Source organism: Talpa occidentalis, unplaced genomic scaffold (genome assembly GCF_014898055.3).
Source record: "Talpa occidentalis isolate TD23 unplaced genomic scaffold, MPIMG_talOcc4v2.1 talOcc4.11, whole genome shotgun sequence".
Classification (NCBI taxonomy): Eukaryota; Metazoa; Chordata; class Mammalia; order Eulipotyphla; family Talpidae; genus Talpa; species Talpa occidentalis.
Window position 1 is genome coordinate 86,838,833 of NW_023601104.1, and position 13,968 is coordinate 86,852,800.

Below are 13,968 nucleotides of genomic sequence, written 5' to 3' on the forward strand. Positions count from 1 at the left end.
CAGATCTACCGAAATACACTGCTGAGGGGAGCAGCGGGAGAGAAAGGAGAGGTCTGCTGCGCCATGTGGGTTGCTCCCTGGCCAGGGATCGAACTTGAGCTGCAGTGTCTGTGGTTAGCTTCATAGATTGCATCTTAATCTCTTGCGCCACCAGGGAGGCCCCTGTGCTTTATAAGATGATTGAGAGGAGCAAATGTGATAATGCATGGGAAAGCATTTGAGTGTGTGAGTCCCTTATCACTGTAGATGCTGCTCCCCTGCAGAATGTTAAGAGCCCTGTAGTGAATTCTCGGGCAAAGCATGTGAATCTTTTGGCAAAGTAAAGCATCACTCCCTAACACATGTTTCATATGTGTTCTGAATTGTCTTAAAATAATGTAAAAAGAATCACACTACAGAATACACTTCAGTAGAGAGAGAATTAATAGAGAGGTGAACCCTCAATCTAGAGATTTGGGGAACAGTCTGTTTATTGTTAATTAGCCAGATGAACTTGGATAAATAATTTAACCTCTTCATGCTCCAGGGTCCTCATTTATCTTACAGAATAATGGTCCTTGCATTCCCCACTTTATAGAGTTGTTTTGAAAAACAGATGAGATAATGAATGTGAAAGTACTCTGAAGAACATGCAAGCACAGAAGATATAAGGGCTCTTTATTATCATTACAAAGCAGGGGAGAGATTTATGAAAAGCTGAGGTGGTCTGGTCAGGAGTGGGGAGAAAGGAGGAATTCAAGGAATGTTTTGTTTTGGAATGGTTGGGTTCTTTGCATGTCTTTCTGAAAAAAAAAAAAAAAAAAAAAAATCAAAGCACACAGAAAAGGAAGGCACAGAGAGTTACTCTCCTGCAGGTAATCACCGCCTATTACAGAGGTGCTCTAGCCACTTAGCTCCTCTGATTGCAGTCATGGTGGGCAGAGTGGGAGGAAGGCTGCAAAAAGGGCTTTGTGCTTTGCTAGAGCAAGAGCTAAGGATCAAGTGACTCTGGAAAATGATGTTCCTCTCTCCAATCTCTGCCTTTTTCTGTGACAACTTCAAGTACCAGTTGTCTCAAACTCATTTTCCTCTCCAACCATTTTCCTCTCCAGCCTTCTTTTGCCCTTCAACCCACAAGTTCCAAATAAATCTCCCCACACCTCATGATTGTTTTATTTTTTTAATTCCCTTCCTAAGAATTGCTGATTGGATTCCCCCTACGCCTGAAAAACGGATCCATTTCATTAAAAATACTAGTGAGACCAGTCATTTGTGTGGGGTTGGATTGGGGTGCAGTGGGGGTTCTTGACAAGTAACAAAAACAACTGAGTGACTATTTTCACCTTCCCTAGATATTATGGCGTTGGGTAACCAGAGACTATTGCTGCTCAAATCCCCGGAGAGGGGAAACTTTTTGATTGGATGGCCTTTATTTTCCGCTAATTACTTAAGATGACAATTATTTTATTATTTGGAAACAGCTAAATTAAAGACATTAAATTTCAATTCTGAGCAGGCATATGTAACAGTTGCAGAAATTGAGAAATTTCCTTTGGGGGAAAAATAAAGTATTATCCTTATCATTGAATTTTCCTTCTATTTAATCATTCCCATCAGCAAATAAACTTCTTTCATTAAAAAAACAAACAACAGACCTTTTCTCTTGATCCAATATCTTTCAACTATGAAGATGATTTATTTTTTATTAATTTATTAATTAATTTATATATATTTTACATAATTGTTCATTTTTTTTGGTACAATGTTTGCTTTCTCCTCTCAGATGTAGTCCCTGTGAAATTCCCACCACCAATTCACTGTGCACCATCACCATAGTCCCTTGTGCTCCTTCCTCCCCTGTTTTGCTCCCTCTCTCTGCCCTTCCCCTGCAGAAAGTCTCTAATTTATAGTTGCCTGTTACTTTTGTTTTTAATTTATTATTGTTATTATTTATTTTCCTGATCCCTTATTTGATTCCCCTACATTCCTCCTATAAGTGAAACCATCTAATATTTTTCTTTTTCCTTCTGGCTTTTTCACTGAGCATAATCCCTTCCAGCTCCATCCACGTTGCTGCAAAATGGCATGAGTTTACCTTTTTGATTGCTGAATTTGATCCCATTTTGTTCCTTTTTAATAGTGAAACCTCTCAAAAGCATTTGTTATGGTCACACTTTCTAATGTTCATCCTCTGATTCTCTCTTGAGCCTACTTCTACCAGACTTCTCTATCTCCAGTCCTCCACTGGAACAGTTCTGTTAGAATCATTAATGTGCCATATTACTAAACTCAGTTCTTTCATGACTCCATCCATTAGTGCATTTGGCAGAGCTAATCACTATTTTCTCCTTGAGATAATTGCTTCACTTGACTTTAACTGACCCCCATGATTACCACTGGTTCTTGTCATTGACAAATAAAATATTGCAAACATTGCATGGTGTATACTTACAGTATAAAGAATACATCAGTGGAATAAACTTTAGTTAGATCAGGGAATACTCTAAGTCCAGTGTTGAAAATGCCACTAAAGCACACAAAAAAGAAGAAAAAGAACAAAAATTAGGTACAAAATCAATGCAGAGAATGTAGAATAAAGTAATGCTGAAAACACGGGTTCTGAAGTCAGACAAGTCAAACCTTAATTCCTTCACTTAATAGCTGAGTGGCCATGGTCAAATTCTAACCCTTGGGTGAGGTGATATTCCCTCAAGCAAAAGAATCTAGTCCAGTCCACCACTGTCAACACACTTTTCCTACTTAGAGGTCTGGGGATTGTTTAAACCACATGGGGTTCAGGTTTCTTTCTCTGTGTGTGATATTGTTGTTTTAATTGGAGGACATTATATGTGTGTTGGAGAAATGGAGAATGGGTAAGAAAGACAATATATAATCATCCAACTCTAAGTCAGGCTTCCTCTTTAAAACTCTATATTGTATTCTTTTTTTTTTTTTTTTTTTTTTGCAGTTTTAACTTTTTTTTTTTTTTTAATTTTATTGTTATATTCCCCATACAATTGCATCCCCCCATTCTGACCCCAATCCCTCCCCTCCCGCCCCCGCCCCCCAAAAAGGTCTCTGGTTCATAGTTTTTTGTTGATTTTGATTTTCACTTTCTTATAGTTATTCATTTTCCTGGTCCCTTATTTAAGTTTTCTAGATTCCTGCTATGAGTGAGACCATCCGGTATTTTTCTTTTTCTTTTTGGCTTATTTCGCTGAGCATGATCCCTTCCAGCGCCATCCATGTTGCTGCAAATTGCATGTGTTTATCTTTTTTGAATGCTGAGTAATATTCCATGGTATATATGTACCACATCTTCTTGATCCAGTCATCTATTTTTGGGCATTTGGGTTGTTTCCAAAGCTTAGCTATTGTAAACAGTGCTGCTATAAACATAGGGGTGCAGGTGTTCTTGGAATTGATGTTTCTGTGTCCTTTGGGTAAATACCTAGGAGTGGAATTGCTGGATCATATGGAAGCTCTATGTTTAGTAGGTCCAGAAATCTCCACACAGCTTTCCACATTGGTTGGACCAGTTTGCACTCCCACCAACAGTGCAGAAGAGTCCTTTTTCTCCACACCCTCGCCAGCATTTGTTGTTGCTAGTTTTTTAATATGTGCCATTCTCACTGGTGTAAGATGGTATCTCATGGTAGTTTTGATTTGCATTTCCCTGATGGCAAGTGATGTTGAACATTTTTTCATATGCCTGTTGGCCATTTGCATTTCCTCTTCAGAGAAGTTTCTTTTTAGCTCTTCTGCCCATTTTTTGACTGGGTTATTTTCTTTGTTGTTGTTGAGTCTCATCAGCTCTTTGCAGATTTTTGTGATCAGTCCTTTATCATTAGTGTTGGGTGCAAAAATGTTCTCCCAGTTGGTGGGGTTTCTCTTTGTTTTTGTTATTGTCTCTTTTGCTGTGCAGAAGCTCTTTAATTTGATGTAGTCCCAGCTGTTTATCTTTGCCTTCACTATCACTGCTTTGGGTGATGTGTCTGTAAAGATGTCTTTGATGTGCAAATCACGTAGTGTTTCGCCTATATTTCCTTCTATATATTTTATGGTTTCAGGTCTTATGTCTAGTTCTTTAATCCATTTTGAGTTGATTTTTGTGTATGGTGTGAGGTAGTGGTCAAGCTTCATTCTTTTGCATGTAGCGACCCAGTTTTCCCAGCACCATTTACTGAACAAACTTTCTTTGCTCCAATGCATAGTCTTTGCTCCTTTGTCAAAAATTAGTTGACCATAAATCTGTGGGTTTACTTCTGGATTTTCTATTCGATTCCATTGGTCTGTATGTCTGTTCTTGTTCCAATACCATGCAGTTTTGATGATTATGGCTTTGTAGTATAGTTTGAAGTCTGGGAGTGTAATGCCTCCATTCCCTTCTTTTTTTTTCAGGAGAGCTTTGGCTATTCGGGGTTTTTTGTGATTCCATATGAATTTCATAATAATTGTTCTATTTCTTTGAGAATGACATTGAAATTTTGATTGGAATAGCATTGAATCTGTATATTGCTTTTGGAAGGATGGCCATTTTAATAATGTTTATTCTTCCAATCCACGAGCAGGGGATGTCTCTCCATTTCTTTGTGTCTTCTTCTATTTCTTTTAAACAGTGTTTTATAGTTTTCTTTGTATAGGTCCTTTACCTCTTTTGTTAGATTTATTCCCAAATATTTGATTTTTTTTGTTTCAATAACAAAAGGGATGGTTTTTTTTTTTCTTTCTTCTTCAGATTTATTGTTTGTGTATAGGAATGCTACTGACTTTTGCATGTTTGATTTTGTATCCTGCCACTTTACTGAACTGATTGATGAGTTGAAATTAGCTTTTCTGTGGAGTTTTTGTGGTTTCTCTATGTATAATATCATATCGTCTGCAAATAGTGATAGTTGACTTCTTCTTTTCCTATTTGGATTCCTTGGATGTCTTTCTCTTGTCTTATTGCCCTGGCTAGGACTTCCAGTATTATATTGAAAAGCAGTGGTGAGAGTGGACATCCTTGTCTTGTTCCAGATCTTAATGGAATTGCTTTCAGCTTTTCACCATTGAGAATGATACTGGCTGTTGGCTTGCATAGATGGCCTTTATGATGTTGAGGTATGTTCCTTGTATCCCAAGAATTTCAAGGGCTTTTATCATGAATGGGTGTTGCACTTTGTCGAAAGCTTTCTCAGCATCTATTGTATTATCATATGTTTTTATATTTCTTTTTGTTGATTGTGTTGGATAACGTTGATTGATTTTCGGATGTTAACCATCCTTGTGCCCTGGAATGAATCCTACTTGGTCATGGTGAATTATCTTATGGATACATTGTTGGATTCTGATGGCTAAAATTTTATTGAGGATTTTTGCATCAGCGTTCATTAGGGAGATTGGCCTGTAATTTTCCTTTTTTGTGTTGTCCTTGTTCGGTTTTGGTATTAGTGTAATGTTGGCTTCATAGAACGTGTTTGGTATTGTTCCTTCCTTCTCAATTTTTTGGAAGAGTTTGTGAAGGATAGCACTAATTCGTCTCTGAATGTTTGGTAGAATTCATTTGTAAATCCATCAGGTCCTGGGCTTTTGTTTTTTGGGGAGGGTTTTTGATTACCATTTCAATTTCGCTAATTGTAATTGGTCTGTTTAGGTGTTCTTTTCTTCTTTATCTAGCTTTGGGTGATTGTAGAGTTGTAGGAATTTGTCCATCTCCTCTAGATTGTTAAGCTTGTTTCCATATAACTGTTCATAGTAGTTACTGATTTTCTTTTGATTTTGCTCTGTGTCCGTTGTGATTTCTCCTCTTTCATTGATGATCCTGTTTATTTGTGCTTTCTCCCTTTTTTCCTTTGTGAGCCTGGCTAGGGGTTTGTCTATTTTATTGATTTTTTTCAAAGAACCAGCTTTTGGTTTCATTGATCTTTTGGATTGTTTTTTTAGTTTCAATTTCATTTATTTCTGCTTTGGTTTTATTATTTCTTTTCTTCTACTGGTTTTGGGGTTTTTTTGTTGTTCTTTTCTAGATCTTGAGCTTCGAGATTAGGTTGTTTTCTTTGAGTTCTTTCTTGTTTCTTGATGTGAGCTTCTATTGCTATATATTTTCCTCTTATTACTGCTTTTGCTGCATCCCATACATTTAGGATATTGGTGTCCTCCTTGTCGTTCAATTCAAAAAATTTTTTAATTTCTTCTTTGATCTCCTCATTAGTCCAGTGGTCTTCCAGTAGTGTGGTTTTTAATCTCCATGAGGTAGGAAAGTTCCTTGCCTTCTTTTTTTTTATGGTTTATTTAGTTTGATGCCTTCATGGTCAGAAAAGATGGTTGATATGATTTCAATCTTGGTGTATCTGTTGATGTTTGTCTTGTGCCCCAGTATGTGATCGATCCTGGAGAATGATCCGTGTGCGCTTGAGAAAAATGTGTACTCCGTTTTTTTGGGGTTTAGTGTTCTATAGATGTCTGTAAGCCCAATTGGTCTAGGTTCTTATTTAGAGTTTGGTTTCTTTACTTATTTTTTGTCTTGTTGATCTATCCATTGTTGATAGTGGTGTTGTTGAAGTCTCCCACTACGTATGTGTTTTCTCTGATGTCTGTTTTCAGAGAGGACAACAGTTGTCTGATATATTTTGGTGCTCCTTCGTTTGGTGAGTATATGTTAATGAGTGTTATTTCTTCTTGAAGTATTGTCCCCTTGATCATAATGTAGTGACCATTGGGGTCTCTTTTTATCTTTTTGAGTTTGAAGTCTGTTTTATCTGATATAAGTATAGCTGTTCCTGCTTTCTTTTTTGGTCCATTTGCTTGTAGGATTGTTTTCCATCCTTTAACTTTGAGCCTATTTTTATCTTTTGTAGCTAAATGTGTTCCTGGAGACAGCAAAAGTTGGGTTTTGTTTCTTAATCCAGGCTGCAACTCTGTGTCTTTTTTATTGAAGAGTTTAGTCCATTTACATTTAGAGTTAATATTGATATGTTAACATCTGTATTTGCCATTGTGTTTGTCTTTCCTTTGATTTTATTTATTTATTCTTTTAATAACTTTTTTTTTTTTTGGCCTTCTTTCATTGTTATTCGTCCCTCTGAGGTTCTGGCTTTAGGACTCCTTGTAGTATTTTTGGAGTGGGGGGTTTAGTTGCAATGAAATTCGGAGTTTCTGTTTGTCTGGGAAGGTCCATATTCTTTCTTCAAAGAGGAAGAGAGAGCTTTGCGGGATAGAGTATCTTGGTTGGCATCTGTTTTTGGAGTCTGTTGACTATGTCCCTCCACTCTCTCCTTGCCCGTAGTGTTTCTTCGGAGAAGTCTGATGTCAGCCTGATTGGCTTTCCTTTGAATGTTATCTGTTTCTTCCCTCTTGCCAGCTTCATTATTTTTCCTTGTCCTGGATTCTAGGGAGCTTTACTATTATGTGTCTTGCTGTATTTTTCTTTCGTCGTGGAAGTTTGGTGTTCTTCTTGCTTCTTGTATATCAATTTTCAGCTCCTTCTTCACATTTGGGAAGTTCTTTCAATTATCTCTTTGAATATTTTCTCTGTTCCTACTTCTCTCTCCTCTCCTTCTGGTATTCCTATAACTCTTATATTTCCTTTCCTCATGGAGTCAGATAGTTCCCGAAGTCTTTCTTCATTCTTTTCTTCGTACTTCTCTTTCCTTTTCTGTTTTGGTTCTTTTTATTCTGTGTCTTCAAGAGCACTTATTCGTTCTTCCATTTCATCAATTCTGCTTTCATTGCTTTTCCCAGAATTCTTTAGTTCTTCCACTAATTCTTTGATCTCCTGCATTTCTTTTACTTTCCTCTTGGGGACTCAATTTCATTCTTCTGATCGTTGATTATTTTCCCTTATCATTGTTTTCCTTTATGACTTCTGTCAGTTTTTTAATCACGGCAATTTTAAATTCTCTTTCTGGAAGGATCAGAAGTTCTTCCAGTTACTGTCGTTGCCATCTGGGGGCTGGTTTTCTTTTTGTGGTGTGCTTTTCTCTGGAGAGTTGCTAGGTTGCGTGTGGTTCTTCTCCTCCTTACTGTCTGTTTTCTAATTTGCCGTATGCGTTGGGACACTGTGTTGTTGGGACTGGCCGGCATCTTGGGTGGGGCTTCTCTGCTCCCTCTGGTTCCTCCAGGAGTCATCTGTCAGTTTCAAGCAGTCTTTATTGGAGAAAGGTCCCTGTCCTAAAATGCCGATGTGGGGACACACTCCCCTGTGCACCTGGTCTGCCCCAGCGGTGGGTTCCTGTTCCCCCTCTGGGCTTGGACGGCAGGCCAGAGGGGGTCTGGCGTGGGCGAACTTCCCCTGCTCACCTCTGGCTCCTGAGGAAGCCTTGTGCAGGTAGTCTTTACTGAAGAAATGTCCCTGTTCTAAAATGGTGATGTGGGACACACTCCCTGCGCGTCCAGTCTCAGGCACACTCTTCTGCGCGCCTGGTCTGCCCCGGCTGTGGGTGCTCGCTCTCCCTGTGGGCTCAGACTACTTGTTCGGAAGGGGCCTGGCGTGGGCTAACTCCCCAGCTGGCCACTTGCTCCTTCAGGAGCCTGTGCTGGCTTCAAGTCGCTAGGTGGCGCCAGAGATCTCTCCTAGAGCCCTTGGGGAGCTGATTTTCCACCCCGTGGGTCAGGGAGCAGAGCGGGGATGGTAGGGTACACCTCAAGCTTTGGGGTGCTGTGTCTGCCTTGTGCCCCACCGTCGTGGGGAACCCACGCCCCTAATTTCGTGCCCCGGGTCTCAGTTCCAAAGCCCTCAGTTCCAGGACGCGGGCTGTAGCCCAGTTCAGTGGCGCGGGAATGGCGCCTTTTGCACCGCTCCCGTGCCTGGACGCCTGGTTTCCTGCTCACTCAGGGAGGGACCTTCACCTCAGTGAGGACCTCTGCGCATCTCCCCGCAAGCCTAGGTCGCAGGCGCGGGGACCTGGGCAGCCGCGATCCCGGTCCGCGTTTTCTTTTCAAGCGCGCCAAGCGCGCCGCTTTTCCGCGCCAGCTTACCGGCAGCCCGGGCTGTGTGCGCGTCTCCCGGGGTCTTTGTTCTTCTCTAATGGCGCCCGGAGCCGTTCGCTCACCGCCGCGGCGGATCCTGCAGGGTTCGCCTCAGCTCCCGTTCACGGGGTGTGGTGGCTGCAATAGTTCCTTTCCGCTCACAGTCCCGCTTGCTGCGTCGTTGTTCTTTGTGGTTGTTTTGGTTTGTGTTTTCCTCCTCTCTGCGGGTCGGAGAGTGCCGCCTCTGTGGGCGGGGGAGGGGAGCAGGGTTCTGCGCTTCCCTCCCTTCTGGTCCTCTTTTATGGCCACTTTCTTCTTCGGGTAGTTCGCTGGAGTCACCCGTTTATCTTCCGTGTCCCAGTTCTCACTGGGACCTGCCGCTTTTCCTCCCTATTAACTTTTTTTAATGGGAGATCTTACTCGCAGCGTCTCCTCGCCGCCATGTTGCTCCGCCCCCCTGCCTATATTGTATTCATCATTTCACCAAGAATGGTTTTCCTGGGGCAGTGTTGTAGGAGTTCATGTCAGCAATACCATTTAAAAGATATGTCCAGACCAGGATGGTAATCAGTGAAGGACAACATCTTCACTTTCTGAAGTTTGTGTCATCAGGGCGAGATGTTGAGATTAAAAGACATGCATAAAGTAGCATGAATGCAAAAACTCCCAGGCTCCTGGTGCCTCTCAGATTTAATTGGTTTAACATTTGGTGCACTTCCTACAATGTAGGTGGTGAAAGCAGAGATTTTTTTTTTTTTTTGAGCATTTTGGCATGGCATTAGACCTACTCATAAAACTGTCAAGAATGTCTTCCAGTAGAGAAAACTCCAGTTCCATTGATGTATCATCTAGGGCAAATTCAGGCTTGACTCCTTTAGAGGAGAAGACACAAGATTTGAAGAGGAAGCCAGGAGTCAGAAAGAGCAAATGAAAAGTTCCAGATTACAAAGGAGAGAGGTGAGATTCTTCAAAGGTACATTTGAAGAACAGTAAACAAACTAGTTCAAATGTAATAAGTGTTCATGTGAAAGAGTGGGTTGGGGGGTTTTTGGAAAGGTCCAAGGGTTAAGTGGGGGCCATATAGGAAAGGGCTGGAAATTCTATTATTAGGGACAAGGACCTCTATGTTCTTTAAAACCACAAACAAGTTCATCTCATTTTTGATGTCAAGCAACATTTACCTCTCATTTGTCACCTTCAGTATTCTCCTGTAGGAGAGGAACTTTTCAATTTCATATGCAATAAATCCCCCAAGTTGATTGTAAGCTTCTTGAAGATAAGGACAATGTTTTAAAATCCCATGTGTTCTACACAGGGTCTTGCACATAGTAGGAGATCATTATTTCAGAGTCACTGATTTATTGAAACTCAAAAGTCCATAAGGGAGTGACTGATCGCTTGTCCCATAAGTTTTCACTGATCTCCAGATAGCCCTTCAGTCACAGATTCAATCAATATCCTTCTCCACTCCTGGCATCTCCCATCCCCCATACTTCAATATAAAAATAAATAAATATTGTGATTCCATATCTTTATAATATTATTCCATTCACCATTATTTATTTTCTATCCCTTCCTTCTCTTCCAGGATAACTTCTAGTCATCATTACAGATTTATTCCATAACACATATATGAAATATCTACTTTTACTTAAAAACCTTTTAAATAAAATATATATGAACTAAATAAAATATAAATGAATAAATATATATGAACTAATATATTAATACTGCTTATTTCAGGGTGTTGGAATGAAAATGCATTTTTTTGTTTTTCTTAATAATGAAGGCTCTTGTTCTCTAATTTTTGAAAATGTATCTAAGTAGAATAGAAGGGAATAAAGGTAGGGTTCTTTTAGCTGGTGCTTAGAAGATCTGAGTCCATACACACATATCCACCAAACACAGGTATAACGAGCACTTTCTCTGTGCTGAGCAACAAAGATGCAGAGAACAAAGCTGGTCCCTGCTCTCATAAAGGTAATCAGTTAGTTCATTGGGTGTCACCAAAGCAAAGGACTGTCCCTTCCATGTTTGTCCCTTTAGCCTCCAAGAGATTGGATTTTATTCTTCATGGCCTTTTTTTCCTTTGTAACAATTACTCTGATTGTTGCAATACCTATTTCAATCAAATTGACCAGTGGACACTCAATGTTTTGTAGTTTGTTTACTCCATTTAAAGACTAGACAGACATGATGGCATTTCCTCACTCATGTCTTTTGGAGCAGGTCTCTGGTAGAGCACTATGTGCTGACCCTTGAATGGGGTTTTCAAATGTACCTCATTTCACCTGATACCTTGCTGCAGGTAGGGGTGGGTGTGAGGGAGTCAATCACAGGATATGACTTGTCCCACTGCCATACTCTCTAGAACAATCCTGGCAGGTAGCATTATAATTCTTTTTTACATAAGAAGGTTAGGACGGGAGAATGGTTAATACTCACAGGAACTTCAGAAGGGGGAGCTCTTTCAGGGCACCAGGTTCTATGTAAGTTAAGCTTCTAGTATTCCGAATCTCTCTGTGAAAATTACAATGAACACATTCACCACAATACATCCATTTCTTTTCTTATCAAAGGTAAGACAACATAAATCGGATCTCATAAATGTTCATGAGAATTTGTGGCTGAACTTTTTCCAAATCATAGTTTTAAAACCTTTTCTTATTCCTTTTAGATTTAAAAGAAAACCCCCTCCAGTGGTTTGCTGAGGACAGATCTTTATTATGAGCAACAGCAAACATCCTGGCTGTAGACTGGGAAGCTGAGTGGATAAATGATGGATAATAAGCATAATAAGATTCCTCTGCCCATTGCATTTTCAGATGTAGTGGATGTAGTGAATCTTAAGAGTTCACTTGGGTTTATTTTCCAAGGTCAGTAATTTAAGACTCTAGCATGTATTTTTTTTAATATACATTCTTATCAAAATATGCAATTAACATTAATGAAATTAGAAAGTGGCTCTGTTAAAAATAGACTCTCTTGGTAAACTTAAGTGTATTAAACATATATAGATTGGTTTAAAGTTTATTTTAAATTTTATTTTTAAGTAATATCAATTATAACATAATACAAGTCTCAACAATACAGTTGTTGAGAATCAACACGTGTACATACTGTTATGAGATCACCACTAAAAGTCTAAATCTGTCCTTCCACACTAGTATGCCCTTTTCCTTCTCTTCTAGTAACCATTAATTGATCTCATAGTCCATAAGTATTTTTGTTTTATTTAGTTAATCTGTTTGTTTTCTCTATCAACCACATATGAATGAAATCACAATGTTTTTCTTTTTCTGTCTGGTTTATTTCACTAAGCATAATTTCCTCTAGGTCCATCCATGTTGTTGAGAATGGCAGGATTTCATTTTCTAAAAATAGCTGAATAGTATTCTGTTGTCTATATACATCACCTCTTCTTTATGCACCCATCCATTGATGGGCACTTAGGTTATTTCCAGTTCTTGCCTATTGTAAATAGTGCTGCGGTAAAAGTGGGGGTGTATACAGCTCTTCAAATTTATGGTTTTATACTTCTTGGGTAAATATCAAGAAGTGGGTAACTGGATGATATGGAATTTGTTTTTAATTTTTGAGGACTGTCCACATTGCTTTCCTTAATGGCTATATCAATTTACATTCCCCCAAACACAGTGGATTCCCTTCTTTCTACCTCCTTGCCCACACTTGTTTCTCTTCTTTTGGATGCCAGCCATTCTCACAGGTGTGAGGTGGTATCTTTTTTTTTTTTTAAGATTTGTTTATTTATTTATACATGCACTGGGTACAGTCAGAAGCACAGGAGGGTGAGAGAATTCACCAGCGCCAGAGCAGGGAGCAGAGCAGGCAGAAGGACCGAAGTACACTGCTGAGGGAAGCAGCGGGCGGCAGGAGAGGTCTGTGTGCCATGTGGGACCCTCCTCCGGTGGCCTGGGAACAGCTGGGGATCGAACCGGCGCTGCAGAGGCTGTGGGCAGCTTCGCAACCCAGCGCTCAACCACTGCGCCATTGGGGAGGCCCAATGAGGTGATATCTTATTGGTATTTTAGTTTGCATTTCATGATGATAAGAGTATGAACATCTTTTCATGAACCTATTTGCCATCCGCATGTCTTTCATGAACCTATTTGCCATCCCAATAGAAGTATCTGTTCAGATTCTCTGGGAATTTTTTAAAACAATTTGTTCATATTATTTATTGTTCTTTTTTTTAAAAGGCTAATTTTATTTATTTATTTATGCATACAAGAACTGGGGTGTAGGCCAGAGGTGTGGAGGGTGAGAGGATTCACCAGAGACAGAGTAGGGAGCAAAACAGGCAGATTGACTGAAATACACTGCTGAGGGGAGTAGAGGGCTAGTCAGGAAAGGTCTGCTGTGCCACGTGGGTCAGCTCCCTGGCCAGGGATTGAACTCAGACTACAGTGGCTGCTGAGACTTTAACCCCTGCTCCACCAGGGAGGCCTCATTGTTCTGTTTTCTTAATTTTTTGAATATTTTGGATTTTAACCCCTTTTCAGATGTATTATATGCAAATATCTTCTCCCATTCAGTAGAATGTTCTTGTTTTTATTTCTTTCTCTGAAGAAGCTTTTAATTTGACATAAGCCCATTGGTTTATTTTTGCTTTTGTTTCCCTTGCCATTGGAGTTGAGTACCCAAACACATCTCCAAGGCTGATGTCAAGTATAGTGTATGGTCCATTTTTTCTTTCATGTATTTTAGAGTTTCTAGTCTTTAATCCATTTTGAGGTAGTTTTTGTGTATGATGTCTAATAGTGGTTTTGTTTCATTATTTTGCATATAATGGTCCAGGTTTCTCAAGACTATATAAAAAGGCTCTCCTTTATCCATTGCATGCTCTTGGTTCCTTCGTCATAAATTAGTTAACTATATGTGTTTTCATTTCTTAGCTCTCAATTCTATTCTATTATTTTTATGTCTGTTTTTATTCCCATACCAAGCTGTTTTAATTACTATCACTTTGTAGCATAGTGTGAAGTCTAAAAGGGTGATACCGCCACATTTTTTCCCCAA

The 13,968-nt window shown here is 39.6% G+C and overlaps 1 protein-coding gene across 1 annotated transcript in view; it reads right to left on the reverse strand.

Annotated features, from left to right (window-relative positions):
- The window catches only part of LOC119238124 (thyrotropin receptor-like), a 135,776-nt gene that overhangs the window by 44,392 nt on the left and 77,416 nt on the right, over positions 1–13,968 (reverse strand). The window contains 2 exon segments of the mRNA XM_054691878.1: positions 2,432–2,506; positions 11,374–11,448. Of these exon segments, the coding sequence (XP_054547853.1) occupies positions 2,432–2,506; positions 11,374–11,448 (150 nt within the window).